This window comes from Mixophyes fleayi, chromosome 3 (genome assembly GCF_038048845.1).
Source record: "Mixophyes fleayi isolate aMixFle1 chromosome 3, aMixFle1.hap1, whole genome shotgun sequence".
Classification (NCBI taxonomy): domain Eukaryota; kingdom Metazoa; phylum Chordata; class Amphibia; order Anura; family Limnodynastidae; genus Mixophyes; species Mixophyes fleayi.
Window position 1 is genome coordinate 220479482 of NC_134404.1, and position 27297 is coordinate 220506778.

The window sequence follows — 27297 nt, forward strand, 5'->3', positions numbered from 1 at the left end:
GACATAAGCAAAAATTATCAGCAGGGATAATGTCCTCCTGGTCTGGATTATATTGCCTGTTTACGGCTACTGGAAGTTTTTCATAGCACAATTACTTTTTTCCCCCATTCTACTTTACAGTGGTGTGCAATGTATATATAATTATATATTTATAGGAATTTCACCCACATGGTAAGTTGATATAATATCTTATGCAATTGAGATGTAAATTAATAATATGGCTATAATTATAGTTAAGTCTGCTGCAATGCATGATTTGTAGCTTTCATACATAATTGAAATATGATGTTTACGCACTAATAAAATAATATATTCAAAACCATCAGTGGCAAGACTTGAAAGCTTTAAATAAGGACCTTCAATTTATTTAAATATAATGTAATTTGCGAAATATGGCATCTTTGAGGTCTCCAAAACCACTCATGGTGAACACTGCAATGCTTTGCCTCACTGATCTGAATGTCTGTGCATGTGGCTTTGAAGTATTGGCAACTGTCTAAAGGCAAGTTCAGAAAGTCTTTCTACTTCACTCACCGCGGAGACGGGTGATCATCATCATCATCATCATTTATTTATATAGCGCCACTAATTCCGCAGCGCTGTACAGAGAACTCATTCACATCAGTCCCTGCCCCATTGGAGCTTACAGTCTAAATTCCCTACTATAGACACGCACTCACACATAGACAGACAGACAGAGAGAGAGACTAGGGTCAATTTTTTATTGCAGCCAATTAACCTACCAGTATGTTTTTGGAGTGTGGGAGGAAACCGGAGCACCCGGAGGAAACCCACGCAAACACAGGGAGAACATACAAACTCCACACAGATAGGGCCATGGTCGGGAATTGAACTCATGACCCCAGTGCTGTGAGGCAGACATGCTAACCACTACGCCACTGTGCCTTTGATGATGGGTGCAGCACAATGACAGTCAGTCCATACAGTGTTTTAAAAACAAAAATTAGAATTATGTTTTTGTTTTCTAATTCTATTTTTTAAATCCTTAATTGATTTTAGAATGTGATATTTTTACTGAAACAGAAGATTTTAGTGGTCACATTACTTTGTGTCTCAGACCTCTTACTCACTGGAGTTATAAAAAATAATGCTTTTAGTAGGGTTTATTTAACTACTGTTTGCAGTCAGGAGAGGTGGTGACATTAATCTAATGTTACTTAACATTATATTAAGGGAGCAATATTATTTTATAATTATATTATTGGGCAATACTCTTTGACTACTAAATAATTATTTATGACAAGACTGATGTTTATGTTGTGGGCACAATTTAAAGTCTACATTTGTGGCACTAGAAATGCCAGCATGCACTTGCATCTATGTGCTGGCTCTTGTCGCGCCACAAGAGTGCGGTTTGAGCAGTCTTGCCTCTCAAAATCATTTAGGATTACTTATGAAGAGCAAGGCCCCTAAGTATCAATGTGTGGTGATAACAATGATTATCAATCGCCACTTATGACAGCGATAGAAATTCAGTTATCACCACAATTTGCAGTCCTGGATGCCTCTGCGCATGTGTGACCTGGCTTTGGCGGTTCAGACACTCACAGTGAAACTGGGAGCTCTAACTTCAAATCTAATTTTAAAAAAAAGTAAAAAAAAAAAATAGAAAAAATTATACTGTAATTTTTCTTAGAAAATAATACTTTATTATATATAAATAAAGCATTTTTTTCTATGAGTTATCCCTGGTATTACCATCCTGAGATGGCGAGAGAGATAGGAGGATTGCGTTGGTACATGTACCGCTGCAATTCTCTTTAAATATGCTTCCCCATGAGAAACCATGGAAAAATCTTCACTGGCAGGGTGGGGAGGGGGGGGGGGGGAGGTTTGCGCTGGCGGTGAAAACTTGTTAGATTGGGAGAAGCCATTTCTCTGGCGAAAACACACATTAATCCATACAGGCCCACCTTTCTCACTGTGCTATATGTATTAACTATGTACTTTCTATTTTCATGGAAATAGTTCCACTGTCCAGAACTTGGTGACCTCACAACTGCTCTTGTAGGACTCTTGCACCTTGTTTTACTTGTTTTACCTTGTCTTGTAAATTACCCTTGTTCACAGTGATGTTGTATTTTTATCATTGTTATTATTGTAACAATTGTATACAGCTACTGTGTCCTGTGATATGTAGTACTAAGTTCTCCTAACCCAAATACAAATGTTTCTAATTACCCTTGGAAGGTTGTCTTTTAGCATGATATACAATGGTTAAACTTCCAACACTCTTTCTTACAAGGAGGGATGATTATCTACAGCTATTCAGTAAGACACCATGGGGCAGATTCAATTTCCCGCGTTGTTCTTTAGAACAAAGCAGGGCGCGCATCATTACCGTTAGTATGGTAATTTTAGCGCGGATATTCATTCATTTTTTATTCATTGGCCGAGCTAACCTGAAATATAATCCAATGGAATGGTTTATCGGGGCAATGTGGGCAGCACAGTTCTTTAGTGGTTAGCACTTCTGCCTCACAGCACTGGGGTCATGAGTTCGATTTCCGACCATGACTTTATCTGTGTGAAGTTTGTATGTTCTCCCTGTGTTTGCGTGGGTTTCCTCCGGGTGCTCCGGTTTCCTCCCACACTCCAAAGACATACTGGAAGGTTAATTAGCTGGTTTTAAATTGCCCTTAGTCTCTCTCGGTCTGTGTGTGTGTGTATGTTAGGGGATTTCGATTGTAAGCTCCAATGGGTCAGGGACTTATGTGAATGAGTTCTCTGTACAGCGATGCGGAATTAGTGGGGGCTATATAAATAAATTGATGATGATGATGATAAAGCAATACATTATTATTATGTTTATAAAGCAGTAATATTTTACATTCAGGTGCATAATCATAAAAGGTACACTGACATACTATTGCTAACTAAAGCAAAGAGTAAAGATGGCCCTGCCTGTTATGACTTATGAGTCAAACATGTGCCAAAAAGGATCGTACTGTTGTAGAATTCAGGAAGGAGAGATCTGGAACATATGTCTTGATTAAAAAACAAATCAAAACATTGTTTTACTATACTGTTCCTTTTCGATTTTCTAAACTGCAAAATGCACATTTATTTATCTACTTATATATAACCCATAGAGACGGGTTGTATATAAGTAAGTAGACCCCATAGGCACTTGTTTTAGCATCAAACCTCACTCACTTTGCTAATACTATTGCATGTTTCAGGTATAGCTGGATAAGACAGGTAAATCAGCTAGCGAGGACTCGTATACATAACATGCAAACCAGAGGGCCTTTGTCGTTTGCTTTCTGTCATTAGTTTACTTTATTACATGTGTATTTTACAAATACAGTCATTATCTAGTCACCATTGCTATCCTTCCCCTTGCCCTACAGGAATTACAGAGCTGTGTCCATGCAAATATTAGGCTAGACATATCTGTAAATCAATTGCTCTGGGGTGAACATCTGGGGCTAGGCGTGTCATTGAATAATATTCTACTAGTGCTCGGGTTTTTCAGTGGCTTGATTTGTAATTGCTAATTTGAGTCTGTGGACTCTTAGGAGTCATGGAGAAAATTGAAAGCATGGTGATTTAGATGTGGTTGTGTGGTCCGCACTGCTTAGTATTTCATCAACTTACAGCAGAGTCAGGCATATGCATTCTAAGTTGCACAATGTACAACACTGTATGTGGGGGCGTTTATAAGTTTATAAAGTACCAGCTTCATCAATGTACTGCTGCTATCTCTATCCTTCTGCTTCTTATCACTGATGTTATTTTATCTAACCCTGTCTCTGCCGAAACAAAAAGGCCTTCACAACTACATTTACATTGCACGGTTATTTTACAGTCCCAGCTAAATAGCCGCAATTGCCAGCCTACCTCTGTGTGATACATTTCAAGGACATTTTTATTTTTAATGGTAAGCCGTTTATAGCTTAGACATATAACAATTAAAGTAGAATTGTTGCTTTGCATATTTTGGTTTCCAAGTGTTCAAAACCCAACACTTTATAACTGGTTTACAGAGGATAACATGCATAACTGAGACGGTACACTTCAACAAGCTTTGTTCAGTAGCAACCAGGCAGCGTATTGTAAAAACATTTCATTCAAGCTTAGCTGTACTTAGGCTCATACACCTGCAGGGTCACACTCAACTGTATAAGAGGAATGCTTATGCAAAAAAAAACTTTAAAGTCTGTTAATGAAAAAGGAAAAGGGATTAAATAAATACTTATTTTTAGAGTCTCAAATGTTGCTCTTTGAATTTCTCTGTACTTTACATGCACACTTCTTGCGCTAGTTAGGTGAGTATTTACAAAACACACAAATTGCCTGGCTACTGAAGGAGGTCTGCCTTCATTAAACATTTTCTAGTGTTGTTTGAGAAGCTACTGGTTTACTAAATTTAAAAGAAAAGAAAAACAATGCACATTTTTAGTTTCAATTAAAGTTTCAGGAAGTAAACTATAAATTATTGTCAATGGAAAGTGAGGCCCTTTAACCTGGTAATACTTGTAATAGTATTGCACATTTCATTGTACACTATCAAGACCTTCAAGAGACCGTAGCAATGAGCTCAGCACATACCAGTATCCCGCCTCTTTAACAATAGACACTTGTTGAAATAACCACATATTTGTCTGTAAAAGGGAGGCAAGGTGATCTGCATTTCCTGGTTGCTAAGAGGTGACCGGATTAAAGTCCATTGTCTCACACCCAAAGTGTTTGTACACGGTTACTTTGCTTAAGTTTTGATAAACAGGTAAAGGCATATGTTATTTTGAATGCTCTGTTTCATATACTTGGACCATTTCACATTAGAGTATAGAAAGGAATTTGTTCAGTAAATGCAGACGCATGTTTGCGTGAGAAGTGCATCTTCTCTTAAAGCAATGTACTTTACCAGATGCTGTTACTAGTACATAATGTAAACAGTGCATTTTTCTGATACTTTTAAAAGAACACAGATGCCCAATGTTGGATTGCACCTGTTAGTGTTTATTGAAGATCTATGTCACCTATTACTTATTTTTTCATTAAAAAAAGCTGTTAATGTGTACAGTGTACCTCGCAGAGCTAATTGAATGCCGTTTGCACAAAACCTTGTTTTGTTGACAATTATGTATGATATATTTCATTAGTACTGGCAATTAAAAACATGTTAACTAATAGATAATATTTCAGAACAATAATACTAACTATTTAACCATTGTCACAATTTTTACCCTTTATTATACTGCAAGTTTTGTAAAAATAAATAAATAAATAAAAACCGCTAACATGTGCCAATGAAAGTCAAAAATAAGATGTATTGTTTAGGAAAGAAACCATACGTTTATTTGTACAATAGTAATGACTTTGTGGGGCACATTCAATAGGCCACGAGGTGTCACCTGACATCGCCTGGATTGCCAGCCAATAAGGTAACAAAACTCCAGTCATTTTCTCCTCACATCTATGCTGCATGAAGTAAAATGACCGGAGATTTCATTAAAAACACTGAGGCGATGTGTCTCTACAAACTGTTCCAGTGACACATTGCGGCACCTTGCGCCAAACCTGTCCCTAAATGTCAAAGATATCAGACTTCTATTGATGACAAATGCCAATATATATCAACACCTGAACTTGCAGTGTGTGTGTGTGGTCCCTTCACAGTTTGGTTAACAGAAGAGGAGGAGATTATGCATAGCAGTTATTTGTTTTACCTGGTGAACAGGGTGAGCAAGATTCTTTGTATGTAATTGGTTGGTGCTGTTCCTGTGACGTCACACAGCATTTCTTTAGACCCTTGGAACAGTGATCACACAAAATATATGATCCTGTTAGTATGTACTTTTAAAAGAGAGGACTACATAATTCCTTTAATGGACCAGGTAAGACACTATTTTTTGTATATCCTGATGTCTTTTTTTCATTATAGCTTACAGATAGCTTATATTGCCTCTGATACTTGTGGAGATATTGATGGTGATACTGGTGGTTTACAATAGTATAACAGTGATATCAGAGCTCTGTTTCACAATCTTTCCCTTTGTAATGGTTTCCATGCTTAATGTACTTACATGATCAGCCTATGTATAGTGACAAAGAAACGCGTTTGTCTCTAAGAGGAACAATTGTTTGTTACTTCTACATTTTAGTTATTCCAGTGCAGACTCTATGATTGCCAGTCAGATAAATAACATTTCGGAATATGTATTGACGTTTAAAATCTTTTAAAATGGAGCAATATCATTATTAAATTGTAATCTCGTTTGAAAAGTGTTTTTATGGGTTTTGTGTGAACATTGGCAATCATATTGTAGCCTGTTGTATAGTAAACTCTGGGTGACTCATACATTAATTTACAACTACACTTGTTCTACTGCAGTAAACAGGGGCTAATATGTTTTCTATACAATAGATAATCATTTTGAAAAATTACACAGAGGAGGAATATGTTTGTGGTAGAGAAAGTAAACTTAGCTCAAGTTCAATAAACCATCACAAATCCACAAGGATATTTTGTAACCATTTCCTCCTCCAATTATAGCCTACTGAATACAATGTCTATAGAAAGTATTCACCACCTGTCGTATTTTTCTAATTTTATTTTCTTACATCATGCAATCAGGAATTTCTACTAATGATCAACAGAAAGTATTCTATATGTTTTTGTTATTTAATTACAAATACACACAGACAATGATTGATGACCCCTTGTTTTAATACTTGGTAAAAGCATCTTTCCTGCAATTGTTTTGCCGTACCAATATTGTACATCTGGGCACTGCAGTTTTCACCCATTTTTCTTTGCCCAATTGCTCAACCTCTAATAGTTTTAATTAAGTGCAATTTTCACATCATTACACAGATTCTTGGTGAGATTAAAGTCAGGGCTTTGACTGGGGCCCTCCCTGCTCACTTTCACTCCTCTGCAGCTCATTGCCATGTTAGGAGGGAGGTGCTTGTCTAGCTATGCAGGCAGTGACTGACAGTTTTGTACACTTGCTTTTCAAAAATATACTGTGTAAATAGGTGAATTCATACACGGACAGGACCAGTGATGCCACCTCAAGTCAAATGTCTTCAGACTTAGCTCTTTGGCTTGCATCAGATCCCATTAGGAAACTGTAAAATATGGGAGGAGCTTCAGTTGCCTTTATTGCATAACTTTAGAACTCTGGTAATCGAGACGGGGTTATGGCCATATCATAAGGGGGTTATGCATAGGACTTTTGAAGTGTGTTAGGTTGCCCCTTTTCCCCTTCCTCCTCCCATGGCACCTGTTCACCGCTGCTCTGCATAGTAAACAGGAGATCCTAACCTGCAGGATATAGCTGTCCTGATCGGAATGGTGGGACAAAGCCCTCGTATTGGGAGTTATGTTTAATGCTGTGGGAAAAATATATTTTATGTTTTAACAGAGCTGCAGTAGAATGTCAGGTTAACACTTAACAATGTGTTTTACTATTTTGGCCATTACTGAACATTACAGGTCTTAGGGCCTGAGTCATTAAGGAGAGCAAAACATAAAAAAGGAGTAACTTTGCATCTGGGCAAAACCATGTTGCATTGGAGGGGGAGGTAAACTTAAAATGAGGGGACAGATTTATAGTTTGGGTAGGACATGTCTTAGATCAACTTTACATTTCCGTGTAAAAATAAAGCTATATGTAACATGGTTTGTCCCAGAGAACACTTACCGTATTTCCACATGTATAAGACGCTCCCATGTATAAGACGCACCTGTATAAATCATGTGAAAAAATTGAGGATAATGTTTTTTGCAGACTAATTGTGCAGCGGGTACTACAGAGAGGAGAGACAGAGTTCTAACCCTGTTGCTAATTCTGCCTTACCCTTATATGCTCCTATGCTTTCTCTGTCCGGTAAAGTCTTCTTTCTTCTGTCCATTCTGATCCCGATGCTGGAAAGTCGCTTACCGTCCTCTTCGTGATGACCGGATGCCCAATCAGGACTTTGACAAAGTCCTGAATGGACAAAACGCCAAATGCAGAAATGGTTCACGCACCACATCCGGCAGAATTAGCAATAGGGTTAGAACTCCATCTCTCCTCTCTGTAGTACCCGCTGCACAATTACTCTGCAAAATACATTATCCTCAATTTTTTCACATGATTTATACAGTCACCAACATTGATTTGTGTTTATTGAGCCACAGTAATCTTGATCTACCACTGTATAAGACGCACCCAGTTTTTAGACCCAAAATTTTTGGGAAAAAGGTGCGTCTTATACATGGGGAAGTGCGGTACTTCTTTTTTTTGCCTTACTTGCCTGAATGACTCAGGCCCTTAGAAAAGTAAGAGAAAAGAAAGGAGTAAATGTTCTCTAGAACAAACCATGTTTAGTTTATTATTTTGCATATAAGTTAAATACTGGCTGTTTTTTCATCTAGCACAAAAATACTTGATAGCTTTTTTTTACACTAAAATTTAAAGTTGGTCTAGGACATGTACTATACATCCCCACATTTTAAATTTACCTCCCCCTCCAATGCAACATGGTTTTGCCCAGATGCAAAGTGCCTTTTTTATGCTTTGCTCTCCTTAATGACTCAGGCCCTTAGAGTGTATTGGTCCTTTTCCCACTTTATGAAAGGATCATGTAATATTCACCAATGCAGGGGCGGATCTAGAAAGTAATTGCAGAGGGGGCGATTTAGGGGGGGGGGGGGGGTGGGCGATTTAGTCCCCACCCCCTTTTTGACACCAAAGGCTGCCTGCGGCTGCACACTATGTGCAGGTCTGTTTGTCAGAGACAGGCAGGGACAGTGTGCTGCCCGGCTGCTCTGATTGTGTTTCACAATCAGAGCAGCCAGCCTGTCTCTGCCGAACGGGCCTGCACATAGTGTGCAGCCGCCGGCAGCAAGCTCCTGCTGGGGGGGGATCGCCCCGATCGTCCCCCTGGATCCACCTCTGCACCAATGTATAGGTAAAAGGTCCTATATCTCGACAAGACTTTTTTTTTGTTTACAAAACCTAGTTGCATAGCTGAACGCAAGCTGTATAACACACTCTTACCATCCATGGTAGACTCAGAGGGCCTGAGTCATTAAGGAGAGCAAAGCATAAAAGAGGATTAACTTTGCACCTGGGCAAAACCTTGCAGCGTTGGTGGGGGGAGGTAAATGTAAAATGTGGGAACATATTTATAGTTGGGGTATGGCATAAAAAGGAGAAAATGTTCTCCAGGACAAACCATGTTGCAATGCAAGGGGTGTAAATTAGTTTATTATTTTGCACGTAATTTAAATACTGTCTGCTTTTACATGTAGCACACAAATACTTGATAGCTTTATTTTTACACTGAAATTTAAAGTTGATCTAGGACATGCCATACCCCAACTATAAATATGTTCCCACATTTTACATTTACCTCCCCCCACCAATGTTGCAAGGTTTTGCCCAGGTGCAAAGTTAATCCTTTTTTATGCTTTGCTCTCCTTAATGACTCAGGCACAGAGTGTCCTTCCATGATGTTCACGGATAACAAGGCATAAATTTAGTGAACATTTTAAACTATGCCTCCCGTATAATGCAGTATCTTAGTATGTCAACGAGAAAGTGTTGGCATGTTTGACATGCTATGGGTGTAGTTTTACATAGCATAGAAATATATGAAAAAATAGCTTTTTTGCCAAATGCCAACCTGCTTAGTTTACTATGCCATTCTAATAACCAGTATGCTATAAAGCTATACACTGCACAGTGCCTCTTGACGCTCACTATAAATGTGTAACATATTGGTGATTGCTATACAATAAAAAGCCCATAGGTGACCATTACATAATACAGGGCCCATTGGTGGCGGTTATGTAATGCAGATCCTCTTGGTCACTGTTACATTACATGTATGTGAGCTTCTATAGCCAAATTGTTCTCTAAACAGATTTATATTTTTTTGTTTTTAGATATTATTTGTAGCATCCGTTGTAGATTGGTATATTTTAGCATTTAGCTTTAAATGAATTGAGCATGCCGGCTTCCTTCCATCTTTATCCAAGTCATTATAAACACAATATTCATCTAATCTGTTCCTATATCATTAACCTTAAACCAGTCATGCTTCACTTGCCAATGCTCCTGCTGAGTTCAAATAATAATCCTCACTTCTGCTGCTGGACATTAGTCTACCAGTGACTAGTAAATCTCTGCAGGTTCATTTATTTGTTAAAAGATGTTAAACAATTTGTTAGCCACATAAAACAAAAAAGCAGTACAAGGTAACATTGCAAGTATTGTAAGCTATGACACCTAAACAGCAAGATGGACATCTCTGGAATAAAGATACTGTGCTCCATCAAATAAGGCATTTATCAATGTCACCACAATGTTTATATTATAATAAAACATCAGTGTGAGTGTTTGCTGAGCAGTGCAACAGCTAGTTTTGCAGAGGAAAATATTATTGAAATGTAATAATGGGGTGGAGAGAAGACCTCCTTTTTAGAGGCGTTATTTACAATGTGCTTCAGTGGTAAACACATTACTAGGTGTATTATAAAGAACATTCAGTGCAACAAGTGATAAAGACAGTCCCAATATAACCTCCCTCACATTGTTAATTTAAACCATAAATTATGTATTTTAGGAGGGAAAAAAACAGGTACGTTTTATTTAAGGAAATAGGTTGAATTTTGATGTGATGTATGCACTTCGTACATTGTGGGATATATTTACTAAGCTGTGGGCTTGAAAAAGTGGAGATGTTGCTTATAGCAACCAATCAGATACTAGCTGTCATATTGGAGAATATACTAAATAAATGATAGCTGGAATCTGGTTGCTATAGGCAACATCTCCACTTTTTCAAACCTGCAGTTTTGTAAATATAACCAAGACAAACTCCTAGATTGCGGAAGTGCCTCTTAGGTGTGCACTTTCGAATGCGCTGGGGGGACCATATAGGCCAGCGGTGGGCAACATGTGGCTCGCCAAGCCTTCTCAAGCGGCCCCCAGCCAGTTACTCCCATTATTTATCACTGCTTTGTAATAAGCAGAAAATAAGGCAGAATGAGGACAGCTGACTTCCATGTCACTTGTCCTCCTCCTCACAGTGTAGGGAGGTCAAGCCGCATATTCTGAGAAGGAAGTGTAGTGTGCACTGACATAGGCACACCAGCACTGATACATGCACACAAGCACTGATACACCAGCACTGACATGGGCACACCAGCACTGACACAGGCACACTAGCACTGACACAGGCACACCAGCACTGACACAGGCACACCAGCACTGATATAGGCACACCACTGCAATACCAATGTAATTTCTGATGCACACACCCTACACGTTTTACATGAGATCCTTTAAAGTCCTAACGGAGTTCTTATCATGCCCCCTAAACCATAATTGTATGTAATGTTCACACAGTATTATATAAACCATTGGAAATATTGATACTTGAGACAAAGCTTGAAATTATGTACCTTTGAGAAATAGTTGTAGGTTAACACTTTATCAAAAGCTGAATAGGGATCCTTAAGGATATCTTTGCCCTCGGTGCGTTAATGTATGGAAAATAAATATTTCAATAATGGCTTTGTTGAATTTTAATTGTAAGTAAATGCTTTTACCATGTGATTTTTACCTATAAGAGATTCCAGCTAGTCTCCTCTGTCTGGCCAGTTCCTGGAGCTCTGTCTTTGTTAGAACCCTGTGGCCATGTAGCAGGTGGCGCATGAACGCACAGCCAGCAGGAAATGTCTGCAGTCTTAGCCCCTGGATGCACTCTACTTCAATGTCCTCATTCATCCTTTGGAACATTTTATTACTTTTTCAGAATTGTTTTGTGTTTTTCTCTTAGATGCGCCTACATCATTTTACTTTGTTCTCAGTGGTATATTCCTGTTTTTCGCTACTGTTGTTTAATAAACATATGTTATAGTTTGGCTGGGTAAAGTGGGTGTATCATTTGTGAAATATATTTTTATATCAAGCAAGAAACATTACATGAACCATATTTGCAACTTGATATAAATATTTGAGCCAATCTGGGGGTTGTTCATTTTCAGATTACTTCAATTTATTAAGATATTGTAGCTTTTATTAACAACCTTCTTTTTCAGTAAGATCTGCATAGGATACCAGCGCGACACAGTGCTGCTGTGTGACTACATTAGTGTTCACTGAACAGAGATGCTCTATGTTAGGTACAAAATAATATTATAAGTTTATTTACAAACCGTGATGTTACTAGACCTGCTATGCTTCTTTATGTGTGCAAGTTTTCGGTATAGCGCTGTGTAATATGATTAGTGCTATATAATTAAAGGATAATAATAATAAAGTACAACTATCTGTCTGCCAAGCGCTTTGAAAGATGTACAACAATCTAAAATACCTTCATCAAAGTAATCTACCTAATTTTGCAGGTTGGCGGATATTCTGGAAAAGTTTGCAGGGCAGAAACAGTAAAGAATGTGACCGTTCAACATACTACCACTTTAGAAGTTTCTTCAATTAGAGTTTTGAGTCTATTTCATTGTTGCCTACTCTCCCAGAATGTCCGGGAGACTCCCAAATTTTTGGGAGTTCTCCCGGACTCCAGAGAGAGCAGGCAAAAATCCCGGATCCAGCTGTCCCCGTTGTTGTAGATGGTGGGGACGGGGCTAAATGCGCCGCCGTGGCCCCGCCCCCTGTTGCGACTGGCTAGAATTGTCTAAAATTGACAGGGGCGGAGTCTAACGGGGCACCATGCGTGGCCACGCCCCCCTCAATGGACCGCCTCCCGGACAGCTGCCTTCAAAAGTAGGTAAGTATGGTCTATTTTGATGTTTCTACCAGTCTTGCAAATATAGACATTGCAATTTTCACCCATTCTTCTTTACAATATTGTTAAAACTCCATGAGGTGGGATGGGGTCCGTTGGGGAACAGCAAGTTTCAAATCATTCCACAGATGGGATTAAGGTCTGTGCATTAACTGGGCCACTCCAGGGAATCACTTTGTCTGTATTTAGGGATATTGTCATGATGGAATATAAGTCTTATCCCACTTAAATCTATTGCATACTGCAGCAGGTTTCTCTCCAATATTTCTCTATATCTTCCGCTATTCATTTCCATAGATTGTAAGCTTGCGAGCAGAGCCCTCTTACCTCTCTGTATTACCCAGTATTGTTTTATTACTGTTTGCGCTCAATTGTAAAGCTCTATTGAATTTGCTGTTGCTATATAAATAAATGTTGATGGTGATGATTTTACCCTCTATATTGACAATTTTCCAATCCATGAAGCACAGGAGCATCTCCATAGAATTAGGCTCTCACAGTTATGCTTTACAGTAGCAGTGTCCTTGGATGATGCACAATGTTAGGCTTGCGCCAAACATAACACCTACCAAAAAGTTAAGCTTTGATCTTATCAGACCATACAAACCTTCCTCCACTTGGTATGTTGGTCTCCCCCTATGCTTTCTGGCAAGCTCTAGGTGAGCTTTCAAGTCAGTTTTCAACAATGTTTTTCTCCTATGAATCTTGAATTTGTTAATTTACTGGCTCTTGATATCACATGGACACTCCCAGTATTTCTACCACAGAAAACTGTAACTCTGTGGCCTTCAATAACATATTTTTGGATTTGCTTCGAATTTTCTCTTATCTTCATAATGAAACTCTTTCTTTTTAAATGCACTATGGGTGGGTTGTTTGTCTCTAACATTGTTCTGGTACGTTATTATTCCATCATGCGCGTTATCTCTTTAAATACATTTCATTCTCTTTATGCTTGAATGTTGTGACTAAACAGGGTAAGCTATTCCAGCAATGTAGGAATCCAGTGGACTTGGTAAATGGATGCAAGGAGTCAGATTGACAGACACATATGTAAATTGGTTACAAGTGCAATTGATAGGAATTATATCTTTCCTTACTATAGTCAGGTATCATTGTTTATTTTTAAATCAACTGAAACATTTTAATTGTACATAAGTTAATCTTAGGTGAATGAGTGAATACTTATGTAATCAAGTAGTTTTTTTAGGTTTTTTTTAATAAATCGTGAAAATAGTTGATTACATTTTCTTGATACCTTTTTCCCCAAGGTAACTCAGTTATAATGTGACATTCCCAATGTTCCTTAGTGTCTGTGGAACATTAGTTCCTGCTTCTGTGTAATCACAGTGTGGCACCTTTTAGCGTACTGCATTTTTCGTTCATGCAGAAGTCTTTTTCTTAGAAACAAAAATATAAAATAGATGTGTTTCCTATGCTGTTCTGTTGCAATTTGCCACAAGAGCTATCCATTAAATAATGTATTGAAGAAAGCAAATACAGTGACAATTTCTTGCAGTGTTTCCATTCTGGTATGTGGGGAACAGAGGTTTCACATTTCTGGGCAAGTGGACAGCAGGTGCTCAGCTGTGTTCATGTCATTATATAAGGTATCATATTCCTTCCAAGCTTTTTTGGGCTAAACTCGGTTGCACCAATAGCATTTGTCGCTCGGTAGTAAGAATTAAATGACTTTACAGAGAGAAGAACTTTATGGCATAATATATTAATATAATTAATGTTTTACAATTCAAGAATTATTTATTGCAAATTAAGTATAAGCTAAGTATATGACTAAGTATACATTCTGTGTTTCATAGCTAACCATAATAATAATAATGCCTCTTGTCCTGCTTGCTATGTTAATGAAATTATAATCATGTTCTTGCTCCATAAACTAGGTGCTCTAGTTTCATATTAATCACTAGGTAATTGCTGTTTAGCAACTCGGCAGGAAAGTTATATAGTTACTAGATTAGTAGCGTTGAGAAAAGACAGACCTAGGTCCATAAAATCCAACTTATCTTAAATTCTAATTGTGTTGATCCAGAGGATGGCAAAATAAAATCCACAGTGTAGAGCTGGGTACACAAAATTACTGCAGGTGAGATTTCTGTAACGGTTTTACCAACGACTGAAAGTGCTGATGAGAATGCAGATTTATGTGTGCACACTTACACAATTTACGTTCAAATCTGTGCTCTTCAACTCTCAACCATCTGCTGAAAAGATTGTGACTCTGCACACTTTATAGAAATCTGTCTATACTGCTGGTCGTGAGTACGTACACACTTCCACATTTGCCCGACATCGTTCCATCATTGAAAGTGATTTTTAGTCCGTTTTATAAATCCAAATCAAACCATACAATGTGCAATAAAATGTGATTGTGGCGCGTACACACTAATTCAGTATCTGATCAAACTGAATCGTGTGATTGGCACCATAATTGGATGAAAAACCTGTAATATGTACCTAGCTTAACAGTTTAGCTTAATAGGGGAGAAGAACATTGCAATGCTCTCAGATACTATATCACATAATCAAGATGCGTTGTAACCAGTGACTTATAGACAGATTAGGATTTTGTTTGCCTTTGCAGCCACTGCCAACACTGTGTGCTGCTGCTCCGCGTTCTCTCAGCTAGTATTCCATTTCCCCAAATGCTTCCCATTTTAAGTGTAAGTGTACATGTCATAGAAGTTTTTGCAGAGTTTGTGGGTTGTTTGTCTCTAACATTGTTCTGGTACGTTATTATGCCGTCATGCGCGTTATCTCTGTAAATACATTTCATTCTCTTTATGCTTGGATGTCGTGACTAAACAGGGTAAGCTATTCCAGCAATGTAGGAATCCAGTGGTAAATAGATGCAAGGAGTCAGATTGACAGACACATATGTAAATTGTTTACCAGGGCAATTGATAGGAATTATATCCTTCTTTACTACAGTCAGGTATGAGTGTTTACTTTTGTGTGATTATTGAATCAATGTTCTGTGTTGGGTGGTGGCACCTGTTCATTATATAATCCCTAAATTCACAGTTAGGTCTTATAGACAGTGAAGCAAACTTAAATCTGCCTTATTTCTGCATATTTTTCAAATATGTTTAATTGCTTGAGTTATTCATAAGGGAATTTACACAATCTCAACTTTAATTCTGGTAATGGAAGCAGAAGTGATGTTTATGTGGTCTATAACCTAGTGATTGCCAAGCCATGTGGCTGAGTGTCCCAGCTGATCTGGGGGTAGATTTACCCCCTGGAGTGTATAGCACCAAGTCACCAGGAAATTAATAGTAACAGGTTAGGATTACAGTATTCATCAGTATATGTTACGGTCTAATAAAACACTGATCCATACTAGTAAAATTACAACTCTCAAATGTCATTAAATAGGGGCTGGTTTGGAGACTGGAGTGGGCAGGACTAATCAGAACATTGAATAGCAGGGGATTGGACAAGACAAGTCCTAACACAGCTTGTCCTGCCACCATGGCTTATCCAGTCAGCTAAGGCCCAATACCTTGCCTTTTCCTTTCTAATACACGAGTCTTTGGGAATTGTGACCTTGAGAATACAGTGAGTGGGGAGCACGTGGGGGAGAATACCTCCAGATTGGCAGGTTGAGGGGCCTCTGTGACTGCTAATTGGGGGCATGAGGGATCTGAGGTGCAAAGTTACCAGAAACAGGAGTTCTCTTCTATTTTGACAATTGGCAAAAATTTTAATCTCAAAATAAAATCTGCTATACCTGCAGAAAGGATAGCAAGGCATGTAATGCATTTTCCAGAGTTTACATAAAGCTCTACTCATCAGCAAACATTTTAATGCTAGTACATATTAAAAAATAGCACCGTGCCAAAAATGTGCTGGGTGATGAGGCGGGGTGGATAACAAACCAGGCATTCCAGAACAAGAAAACAAAATGCATGATCCACAAAGAGCTGCGTTAGTGTTTCACAACAAACAGTTGAGTTGGATTAAGAGTTATCTGCCGACCCAGCCTTTGCCCATTTGACGTCCCTAAGCCCTGTGCACACAACAGTAAAAAATGCTGACAGATAAGATTGGACATGCGCTGGTGCTATCACTGATCACAGAGAGACAGGAACTTTTTTCCCATCTTTTTTTTTTTTTTCTCTCTCTCTCTCCTTTGCTATTATTTTTGGAATGGTGGGGAGTCAGCTGGAGAGGAGAGCTAAGGGTTACAGGCCATACGGCTGGCTCGGATAACATAGGATTGGATGGCAGCTTCCTTTCACAGCACGAGCTGGAGTGGTGCCACAGTTTTGTGTGTGTGTGTGTGTCAGTGTGTGCATGCTGAATGAAGGGAGCTAGGAAACAGCTGTATTTAGTGCAGATCTGTCTACTTGGAGAGCTCCCCGCTTCCCCAGCACTACATGGAATGGACACAGAATGTTTTGTCTGAAAGGTGAGGTGCTCTTGTTTTGCTTTGATACTGTCCATTGGAGAGGGGAAGGGTTTTTCTTTTGTTTGTAGTTTTTGATTCCAAACCAGTCATGCTTTGAGACAAACTTTCAGACAGCCTGACTACAGCATGGACTTCCATTGTCCTCATTGTTCTTGCTTAAAAATGGATTAGCTGCCACGTCTTTTTATTGCCATGAATGTTGCTTATTTCTGATAAAACTATAACTTTTCACTATTATTGCCAGAGGAGCTCTTTATTGCATTGCTGGGTTTTGCTGTCACTACTGCAAATTAAGGGTTAATATCTACTTGTAACCCACACTGCGGATCTGTTTAAATTTGGTTTTGATAATCTTGGAAAATATATTCGGTCCAGGCAGTGTTTTAGGGTGTACCAGCTTGTATGGACTGATGCTCCTGTTTCATGGTCAGACAATAGATTGTATTATGTAGATTGCATTGGATAGCTTAGATAACCATGCTGCTTTGCTGCGTCTTCTGGACATGGGTTTGGGGACACTTAGATGTAGTCTGAAAATTGTGTATTGTAGAACTGGTTCTTTGACAATGTGCAAATAACAAAGCTGGGGTGCAGGGGGTATCTGCCCCCCGGGCCGGTCCCATAGCAGTCTTCCTTGGGCTGGGTCACTGGCCCACCTGCATTTTTTTCCTTTAAAATAGGCTGCTGAGTCATGTCTTGACCCCAGGCTAAAATTTGGCAGCCCTTACCTGACAAAGCTGTCAAGTTATTAATGAACTGTATCTGTACCAAAATGAGATTTGAACGTTACTTTCAAGGCGTTCCCAGATCCATTATATGGAGTTTCTATGGCCTAAATTGTTGCTGGAATGTTTGACAAAACTTTCTGCACAGACATAAATAAATGTTATTAATATTAGTAATATAGTATAATGTTCTGGAACATATGTAGCATGTGTTCTTTATGTGCCATTATTTCAGTGCAGGGTGGGTCTCTAGAAAGCTCATATATAAAATCAGTGACATTTACATAAAAAAAAAAAAGACTTGCTGCCATAAAAATGTATTTTAGTGTTTTGGGGTTAAACTAAAAAATGGAGAAAGGAATGTAGCATAGGATTGGTTTCATGTCTTGCAAAACAGCTGACAGCAAATAAATCCAGATGTTTGCAGCTTAGAAGTCAAGAAGTTTTGTAAGTTGCGTCTGCATGACTAATTAAATTCCTACCCTAAGGAAATCTCATAAGAGGTTAGATGTAGCTTGGAATCTGTTTTTCTGTTCTGTAAGTGACAGTTAGAAGAGCACTGATAGGCTTCTCATGAACTTGCTATTGTTCAAGTGTTTATGTAGCAGGACTGCAAAGGTTTGGAGGCCATATCTTTAGAATGGTGCTTTAAATAAACTATTATTAGAGTAAAAATCTTATATATAAAATTCATTGGTCTGTTTATTTGTTGGTCTGTCTGGTTATGTATTCAGACACCCCTGCAATGATTTGTTATGAAACCAATGCAAGGTGGTCCAGTTAGATGCTGGTCTGGTTTTAGGGGGTTAGGGTCCCGGGGAGCCTGTTCTGAGCCTGCATTCAGACACCCTTGCACCAATTGGGATGAAACCAATGCAAAGTGGTCCGGTCAGATCCTGCCCAGGTGTTGGGGGCATTAGGGTCCCAGTCAGACCTTCGTTGGCGTATACTTTGGCCTGGGGAGCCTGTTCTGGACCTTCCACTGGTTGGATTTGGAGGATATATAATATAAAAACAAAAGCGACACTGGGCAGCCAACTCATAAGTGTGTTTGAAGAGCTACAAAGCTGCTGTAAGGTTGACAATTGCAGCCAACTCATTGATAACTTAATAACTTAAACCCGGGCAACACCAGGTACTTCAGCTAGTTACACATATATATAATATAAATATATATATATATATATATATATATATATATATATCTCAGGCTACTATACATAACATAGTTTTCTCTATTCCGTACTCTTACCCACTGATCTCACATTTGTGCTTTGTGTTAGCATTTTAACGCTAATACAAGGCACAAAAAATGTGTCTGAAAATAGAACTCATTGTCCTCATATCTACTTTACTCAAGCTTCAGAGCATAGTGGCAGTGTTGCAGTTTTCAAAATGCGTCCTGCAATGTTCTGTGCGTTAGAGCGAAGGTCAAGCGTTTAAAGGTCAATAAAGTGATCTCTGTTGACATCTCGACTAGTAAAATTGCTTAGTTAACAACCACATATAGTTTCAATGGCATCCAGTGAAGGTTCACCAGTCTGCCTGTTACCCACCACTGCCTACATACACCCTTCAGTGTGTCTTCTGTGTTAAAGGTCAAGGACAAATAAGCAGTCATGTATATACAAGAGCTTAAAACATGTTAGCTCATTTCACATATGTAAGTTTTGCTCCTATATATGTGTATACTTTGCATTATGAATAGTCATATTAAATAAACATTAAATGATAAAGAAATTGCAACTAGGTATTGACATTTGTATCCAGTAATACATAATAATAGAAAGTCTGTCATTTTTAGGGAAACCTGGCATTGTCCCTGGAAATTAGCAGGATTTGGTAACTAAAGCATGATTTACAGAAGTGTTGCAAGAGGTTTTTATTTGTAAACCAACTGTGAGTTCCAATGATCAGGCTATCCCTGTAAATCTGGGTACACACTACAGGAAAAAATTTCTCACGGTTACGTACCTGTAATAATTATACCAACGACTAAATGTCCCGATGAGCATGCAGATTGTTGTGTACACAGCTACATGATTTACCTTCAGATCTGTGCTCCTCATCTGTCATAACCATCTGCTGAAAAGATCATGTCTCTGTAAACTCTATAGAGATCTGCCTATACTGCTGGCTGTGAGTGCATACACACTTCCACATTTGCCCGACATCGTTTTTAGTCAGTTTATAAAATCAAATCAAACGATATAATGTGCTATAATGTGCTTTGGTGCGATAAAACATGATTTGTGGGAGTGTACACACTAATGCAATATCAGACCATCATGTGATTGGCACGATAATTGGGTGAAAAACCTGTAGTGTGTACCCAACTTTAGGTTCCTTGTGGCAGAGTGCGGACAGACACAGAGCATGGTACAGTATATAGCAGGTGTTGAAAACTAAGTGGGTAACATTGCTATTGCTCAGGACTGAAGCCTACTAATTTGCCAACCGTACTTGCATGCATTTCACCTACTTTTTACTTTGAAAGAACATATATATATGGTTTGACAAAACCCCTATAAAATAAATATATTTCTGTTTTTAAACTCCTCCATTTCACAATTTAAACTTGATGTGACTGCTGGTTTATCAGTCGTTATATAGATAGACCTACAGCGGTTACAGGCATTTATGCTCCAGTAAATCATTATTATTATTGCTAACAACCCACCTTTTCCTGTTTTTTTCAGTAGACTGATTCATGAGTAGAGTGCAAAGGTGATATGAATCAGAACACTGAGCTCTTTGTAAGAGTAAAGGAAGATAGTGATGTTTCAGACATTTGTCTTGTAAAGTAAGCAGTCCTGCAGTGCATTTTATCCCACGGAGACACAGCAGACACTTTTCAGTTATGTGTAATGGACAATACTAATACCAGCGAGTCACTTTATCTGATTTCAAGGCTATATCTTGGAATTTTTCAGTCCCAACCCTGCTGTGGGATATGCAGTCACTTTTCCAGAGCAGAAGACATAAAAACACATGCAACTTACAGACACAGCATTATATCATTGTGTCTTTATTATTATTAGTATTATGTAGTCTTTTGTGCCTTTATTATTATTATTATTATTATTATTATTATTATTATTACCATTATTAATATTATTATTATGTAGATCTGGATTGTTGGTTCATTGGCTCACAGAAGGACCTTGCTCTTAAAGGGGGTTATCCACCTTACGATGACTTTACTGCATACTTGCCAACTCTCCCGGAATGTCTGGGAGACTCCCGAAATTCGGGTCAGTCTCACGGACTCCCAGGAGAGCTGGCAAATCTCCCGCATCCCGCTAGTGCCGTCATAAAATGACGCGATTTGCGGTGAATTGCATCATTTAGGCCCCGCCCCCGCAACAAAACAACATTTCCGCCGTGGGGAGCTGGGCCAAAATGACGCGTTTGCCCGCTCCCAGCCCTTTCCCGGAAAGAACTTGCCCAAAGTAGGCAAGTATGCTTTACTGGCTTATAGCATCTTGCTGATATATTATTGCTGCGCTTGAATACAAATGATTCCAGAGTAACTATATTATGTATCATAGGAAAATAAAACATCTGCTTGATAATATAATACATGGGTGAAAACCACAGAAGGATGCTTGAGAGATAAAGCAATGCATTTAGTAAGCTACAAAAACTCATGTACAGGCCAATACATCATACTTGCCAACTTGGACAAGCTGGCGTCCTTTAGATGGGGGGAGGTGGGCGTGTGTGGGGTGGGGCTCATGGAATCGCATAATTGACCCCGCCTCTAATTTACATCATACTTGTTTAGCCAATTACAGCAGGGGCGGGTCCACAATGACACTTGAATTGCTTTGTAAGCCCCACCCACGCCACTAAATGAATGGTTTCGGCCAGGAACCGGGAGATTTGCCTGCTCTTTCGGGAGTCCCAGAGGACTCCCAGAAATTCGGGAGGCAACTATGCAATACATCAGTGGTGAAAAGCCCCTTTTTAGTTCACTATTTTCATATATTAGTCAAGTATATAACTGCCATTTTTGGTGATTTGTTGTAATAATATACTAACCTGTGTTTGGTGTGAATTTCAGCTACAAACACATGTCAGAACATTGCATATATGAACAACAATATGGGAATAAGAGACGCAAGAAATTGAACATTTTATATTTCAGAAAAGTGAAAACCTAAATTACAGCAATTTTTTTGGTTGCAATTGTGTTTCTCCCATCTAAAAGGTTAATGTCCTTTTCCTGCTCTCTCTTGTGGTTGCTGCTGAGTCATTAAACTTGTCTGGCTTTCTCTAGTGGAGGAAACCTGGCAACAAATGTTCAATTGTTAGGGAGAATACTCCAGAGGTAGAGACTGGTCATAGTCTGGACAGAAACATGTTTTTGTGTCTCATTCATACAGCGGAGACAAAAGACATATTTTATGGTGAAAAAGATCATTGATTTTCCTTTTGGTATAAATGATGATTTATGCAAATTAAGGTGTTCTGGAGTAGTTCGTCTGCATACACCTTGCTGCAGAACCTGAGACAGCAGTAAAATGACACCATTGCAATAAGTGCTTACTAAAGAGGCTCCATAATCACAAATTTAAAGAGAAAAATAAGATCTGACAGCTCACATGGTCCCACAGTTTAGGACTGAGTCAAACAATGACAGGACAGGTTGCTGCCTATTAGTTTGAATGGCTGGTCTCTGTGTCTGAGCAGTTCTTGGGGTGAGTGTACTGCGGCTGTACATGGCTGGCATAGGCAAGGGGCTTGGCTCTATGATTTTGACACAAGAGTTTACCTGTATGTAATGGGCTTGGGGCTGTATATGCTGGTCATTCTGGACTGTATATGATGGATATTGGCCTGTATAGGCTGGTCATTTGGGTCTGCATAGAGTATGGTAGATATCATTGGATCCTGTATACACAGAATGTAATTTCCTGCCAAGTACTTGTTCACCATACTGTACTAAGGAAATATTGACACTTCCCTATATTTTACACTAGGACCACAATGTAAAAAAAAGTTTGCAGGTCGAAATAACAGTAGTAACTTATACACATTATCAAAATATGTGTAATGTACTTACAGTATCAATGCATTTGTCTGTTTAGCAGCAAATATTACTGTTAAAAGGACAGTGCAGAAATATGCAATATTATACTTTTATCACAGCCTACAATATAACTAGATAAACGCTTGTAAATATTGAGAGGCAAACCTGAAAATAGCATTTGACATTGGTCTGAATGGAATCTGTGGAGTGTTTAGGAAGGCTTGCCAGCAAGGTGTATTTCATTAAAATACTGTGTCCTAGCAACAGGCTTGGTCCCTTTGACAACGCTGAGAAAGAGGGAACAGATTGAAGGATTAGAATTTCCTCTTTGCTTATACAGCTGCTTATGTTTGACTGCCCAGTGAGTCTTATGAAATATCAGGGTAATGTTACCCATACAATTGTTTGTTTGCAAAATGATATACTTGTTTAATGGAGGAATATAATTATGCTATAATACAAAGAATATGTCGTTGTAGGTTGTAATTATTGTTCTACAATCAGAATTGTTTTTATTATAGACTTGTCAATGTTTATTAATATATTTTATAATGCAAGTATAAATAGCACACCAGCTATCATTATGGTCTGTTAAACTGCAGCAGTCATTTCAAAGTAGTAAAATGATTTTGTTATCAAGATAATGAGAACAGGCCCATAAATACCATGGTGTCTATGAATTGCGGTGTCTCCAGCAGCATTGGCATTGGCTCAGAGAGAAAAGGGGAGCTCGCTACAAGTAGATTATTTTCTCTGTGCACACAGTGCTTACCGGGACTGAATAGAGAGATCTGTCAGTGACACTCAGAAGTTTAAAGTGAATGACACATTAATGTAACGATAACAGTCTGACTATCTGATGCTCTGTCTCTCCTTGTCTGCATGGCTGGCAGGTCCTTTGTATAGTGTGTACAAACATTCAAGAGCTCCATTTAAACATACAAAAGTAGCAGTAAAAAATGGTTCTCTAATTTAAAATAAAAGGCCTTATGCTGACTACACGTGACCTGATCCTGTCATTCAGCGGACATGTGCAGCAAAATGGGACATATCCGTTACATAAGGGCATTTTAGTGTGGCCACACAAGCTAATAGCGATCATTTGCCTATTACCAGATTTTTAGAAATAGTGAAAGTTGTCTGGTCCAGATGTGACAATAGCTCTAGGACCAGGCCTGTGAATATTGGAGCTGCATGTGTAGTCAGTATTATTTGTAAAACAATTGCACACCTAGAGGTAGGGGTAGAACACTATATTTCTGGTGGGGGGCCTTGGTGACACCTCTCCACACCCCCCCCCCCCCTTCTGCTCTTCTGAGCATGCTTTTGGGCCAGTACATGTGCAGTGTAGCCCTCTTTGGAAAGTGCCTGAGTCATAGTTCTGGATACAGTTTTATGCTTGTATAGAATAGTCTTAGTGATATAAATCGCGTGGAATCTACCTCAAGAAAATGATGTCTGCATATTTATATAACAACTGAGAATATTTATATTTTTATGATTAATGCATTAAAATAAATAATCTTTTTGTAAATAGAGCATGAGGAAATGGTACTTTGAAAACCACCGTTTGCCATTGCCTCTGGCGGTGATGCTGTACAAATCGGCATATCATGTTTATTAGAGTATAAGTTCCATGATCTAATAGCATTGTATCAAAATGTATGCTGACTCCAGACATTTCACTTTGCTGCTCACTAGTCAGAAATTACAGGACCACATAATGGATTGCATGAACATTGCATGCCTGTGGATTATGACACCTAGCACAGATATAAAGCACACTTCAAATTATGCAGTTTATAGATTCCATTCTACATCATATATATTTTGCTTAGAGGGACTAATGCAATAGAAATGGATGTAATACCTGTCGTGCATGTCAGGATAAAATAGTCTTGTGAATACCCATGATTCAGAAATTTAGTAGAGAAGAACCACTTAAGGCCATTTACCCACTGGTATTGTATTTGTGACAAAAAATGCATGTTAATAAGCATAGAAATGCTATGCACTGTCACATTCATTTGATACGCAGCTCATATACAGTAGTCTCATGATAGATATGCAGCCCAGAGAGTTTCCCATTCATTTCAATTATCCATTCATTTCAGTAGGGTTTCCATTTTGTTGAAACCCATTGAAATGAATGGCTTATTAAAGCGAATGGGATAAGCGATGCTAGTCTCATATATATATATATATATATATATATATATATATATATATATATATATATATATATATATATATATATATTATTTAGAAACCCCTGAAATCCATAACCAGCTATATACAGCTTGGTCTTTTTGCCACTAAAACAGGGAGACAACGAGCTTGGTGTGCCTCTTCTACAGTGGAAACCAGCATCAGGCAGCAGGCAGCAATGATCACAATGTGGAGTCCCCTGTCAAAATGTGAAACAGCACCTGTAGTTTGATCAATGTGGGAGGAGAGAAAAAAAAGTAGGGGGCACCTCCCACTACTGGGGAAAACAAACATTGCCATCCCAGTGGTCCCAGTACAATGGGAATGGGTCCATAAAACCCCTGCCCATTATCCAAATATAGGGTACAAAAATTAAATAAAACACATATACATTTGTAGTTTAATTAAATTAAAAATTTCCTGATACCCACGTTCACCACTTAAGTACACTGCCATAATCCACTGGAAAGTTTTGCATCCTTAAATCCAAAGGGAAATGTCCTTAATTTGTAGTCTAAAAGGGAACGCCAAAGAAAAAGAAAAAAGCGCAAAAGAGGAAAAATAAATATAATATATATAATTAATTAACATAGGAGTAAACAGCAGCATATAAAAATAATAATATTTATTAACCAAAAAATAATAAAAACCGCACAAATATAAATAAATATAAAACCATAAAATGCTATTGGTGCAAATAGATTCTAATATGATTAAATTAATCAAAAAGGATAAACCCATCTAACATCACCAGATTAAACCAGACTTGATAGATCATCATTCTCATAATTGATATCAATAATGGGCAAAAAATCCTGGATATAGAGCAACACTGCTCATTAACACACTTAGACCATTGCCAATAGAATATAGCATATAGATCGATCTTTTAATAAATCACAATAAAGATCCAGACCCTTGTAGAGTATAGCTGCAATGGATACAAATCCATTAGGGTGAAATGTCCCAATCAGTAAGCAGTCTAAGGAACAGTGAGGAATTAGATCACTGCTTTCTAAGGACTAGATTTACTAAGCTGCGGGTTTGAAAAAGTGGGGATGTTGCCTATAGCAACCAATCAGATTCTAGCTTTCATTTATTTAGTACCTTCTACAAACTGATAGCTAGAATCTGATTGGTTGCTATAGGCAACTTCTCCACTTTTTCAAACCCGCAGCTTAGTAAATCTAGCCCCAAGTGTTTATAATGAAAAAAGACACAGAATCTTATGAGTAGTCTTTTTAGAAAACTCAGGATCTCCATATTAAGCCATATACCTCTCTTCTCTGGCATATAGTGATCACATAAAGGTGCGTGCGCACCCTTCAGCTGTCATCTGTGTAACGAAGGTTTCTGTATTTTTGGTTTCTACCACTACATTGATGTCAGTGACTGACAATGGATAGGGGTCTCTCGGATCCTACTAGAACACTGAATCACCACTCGTGGATGCGTTTCGTCCTTTCCAGACGTTCTTTATTAAAGTGAAAATGCCAAATCTTTTTTAATCCAAAGAGTAAAAAAAAAATCATACCTTACAATGAGAACAGACGGCTTTTCTGGGAAGAGGAATGAGAATGAAGTCAATTGACCAGGACTTCCCTTAGCTACAAGTTGTGGGTGTGAAGGGAAGTCCTTGGTACTCTTTACTTTGCTCACACATCATTATAAATAAATTGTATCGCTGTTGATGTGGGAATGGGGGGGTACTTTGCTACTTTGCAGCATTGATGTCTATGGCTCCCTTATTTCTATAGCCCAGTCATTTCAATGGAGTTTCTACACATAGCACATAACTCGGTTGAAATGAATGGGCTTTAGACATGAATGAGCCATACATAGGAATCAAAGGGAAAATACAGCATAAGGCTGGTTAAGCATCATGTGCTCAACCTCCTACTTAATAATCTTCTCACAAATGTACAATAGTTAAATATTTGTGAAGCCAGTCAAATTATTATTATTGGAGTTATTAATGTCCCCTGCATAATCCAAACGCAACCTCATAACTAGACTATGCTGCTGATGGTTGTTGGAAGCTAATATATGTAGGCAAGGGTTTAAATTACATATTACGCAAGTTACAAATTATTGTCTGAAAGTGAATTTTGAAGTGTCATTATAAA

At 38.3% G+C, this 27297-nt stretch overlaps 1 protein-coding gene across 3 annotated transcripts in view; it reads left to right on the forward strand.

Annotated features, from left to right (window-relative positions):
- Positions 1 to 27297, forward strand: part of NHSL1 (NHS like 1) — a 214364-nt gene that overhangs the window by 116084 nt on the left and 70983 nt on the right. Inside the window, exon 1 of one of the 3 annotated variants that reach the window (XM_075203131.1) lies at positions 16949 to 17203. The exons of the other annotated variants lie outside the window; for them this stretch is intronic. Within the exon in view, the coding sequence (XP_075059232.1) occupies positions 17188 to 17203 (16 nt within the window). The 5' untranslated portion in view covers positions 16949 to 17187. Of the gene's footprint in view, positions 1 to 16948; positions 17204 to 27297 lie in introns of those variants that run through there. 3 annotated transcript variants of the gene reach the window in all.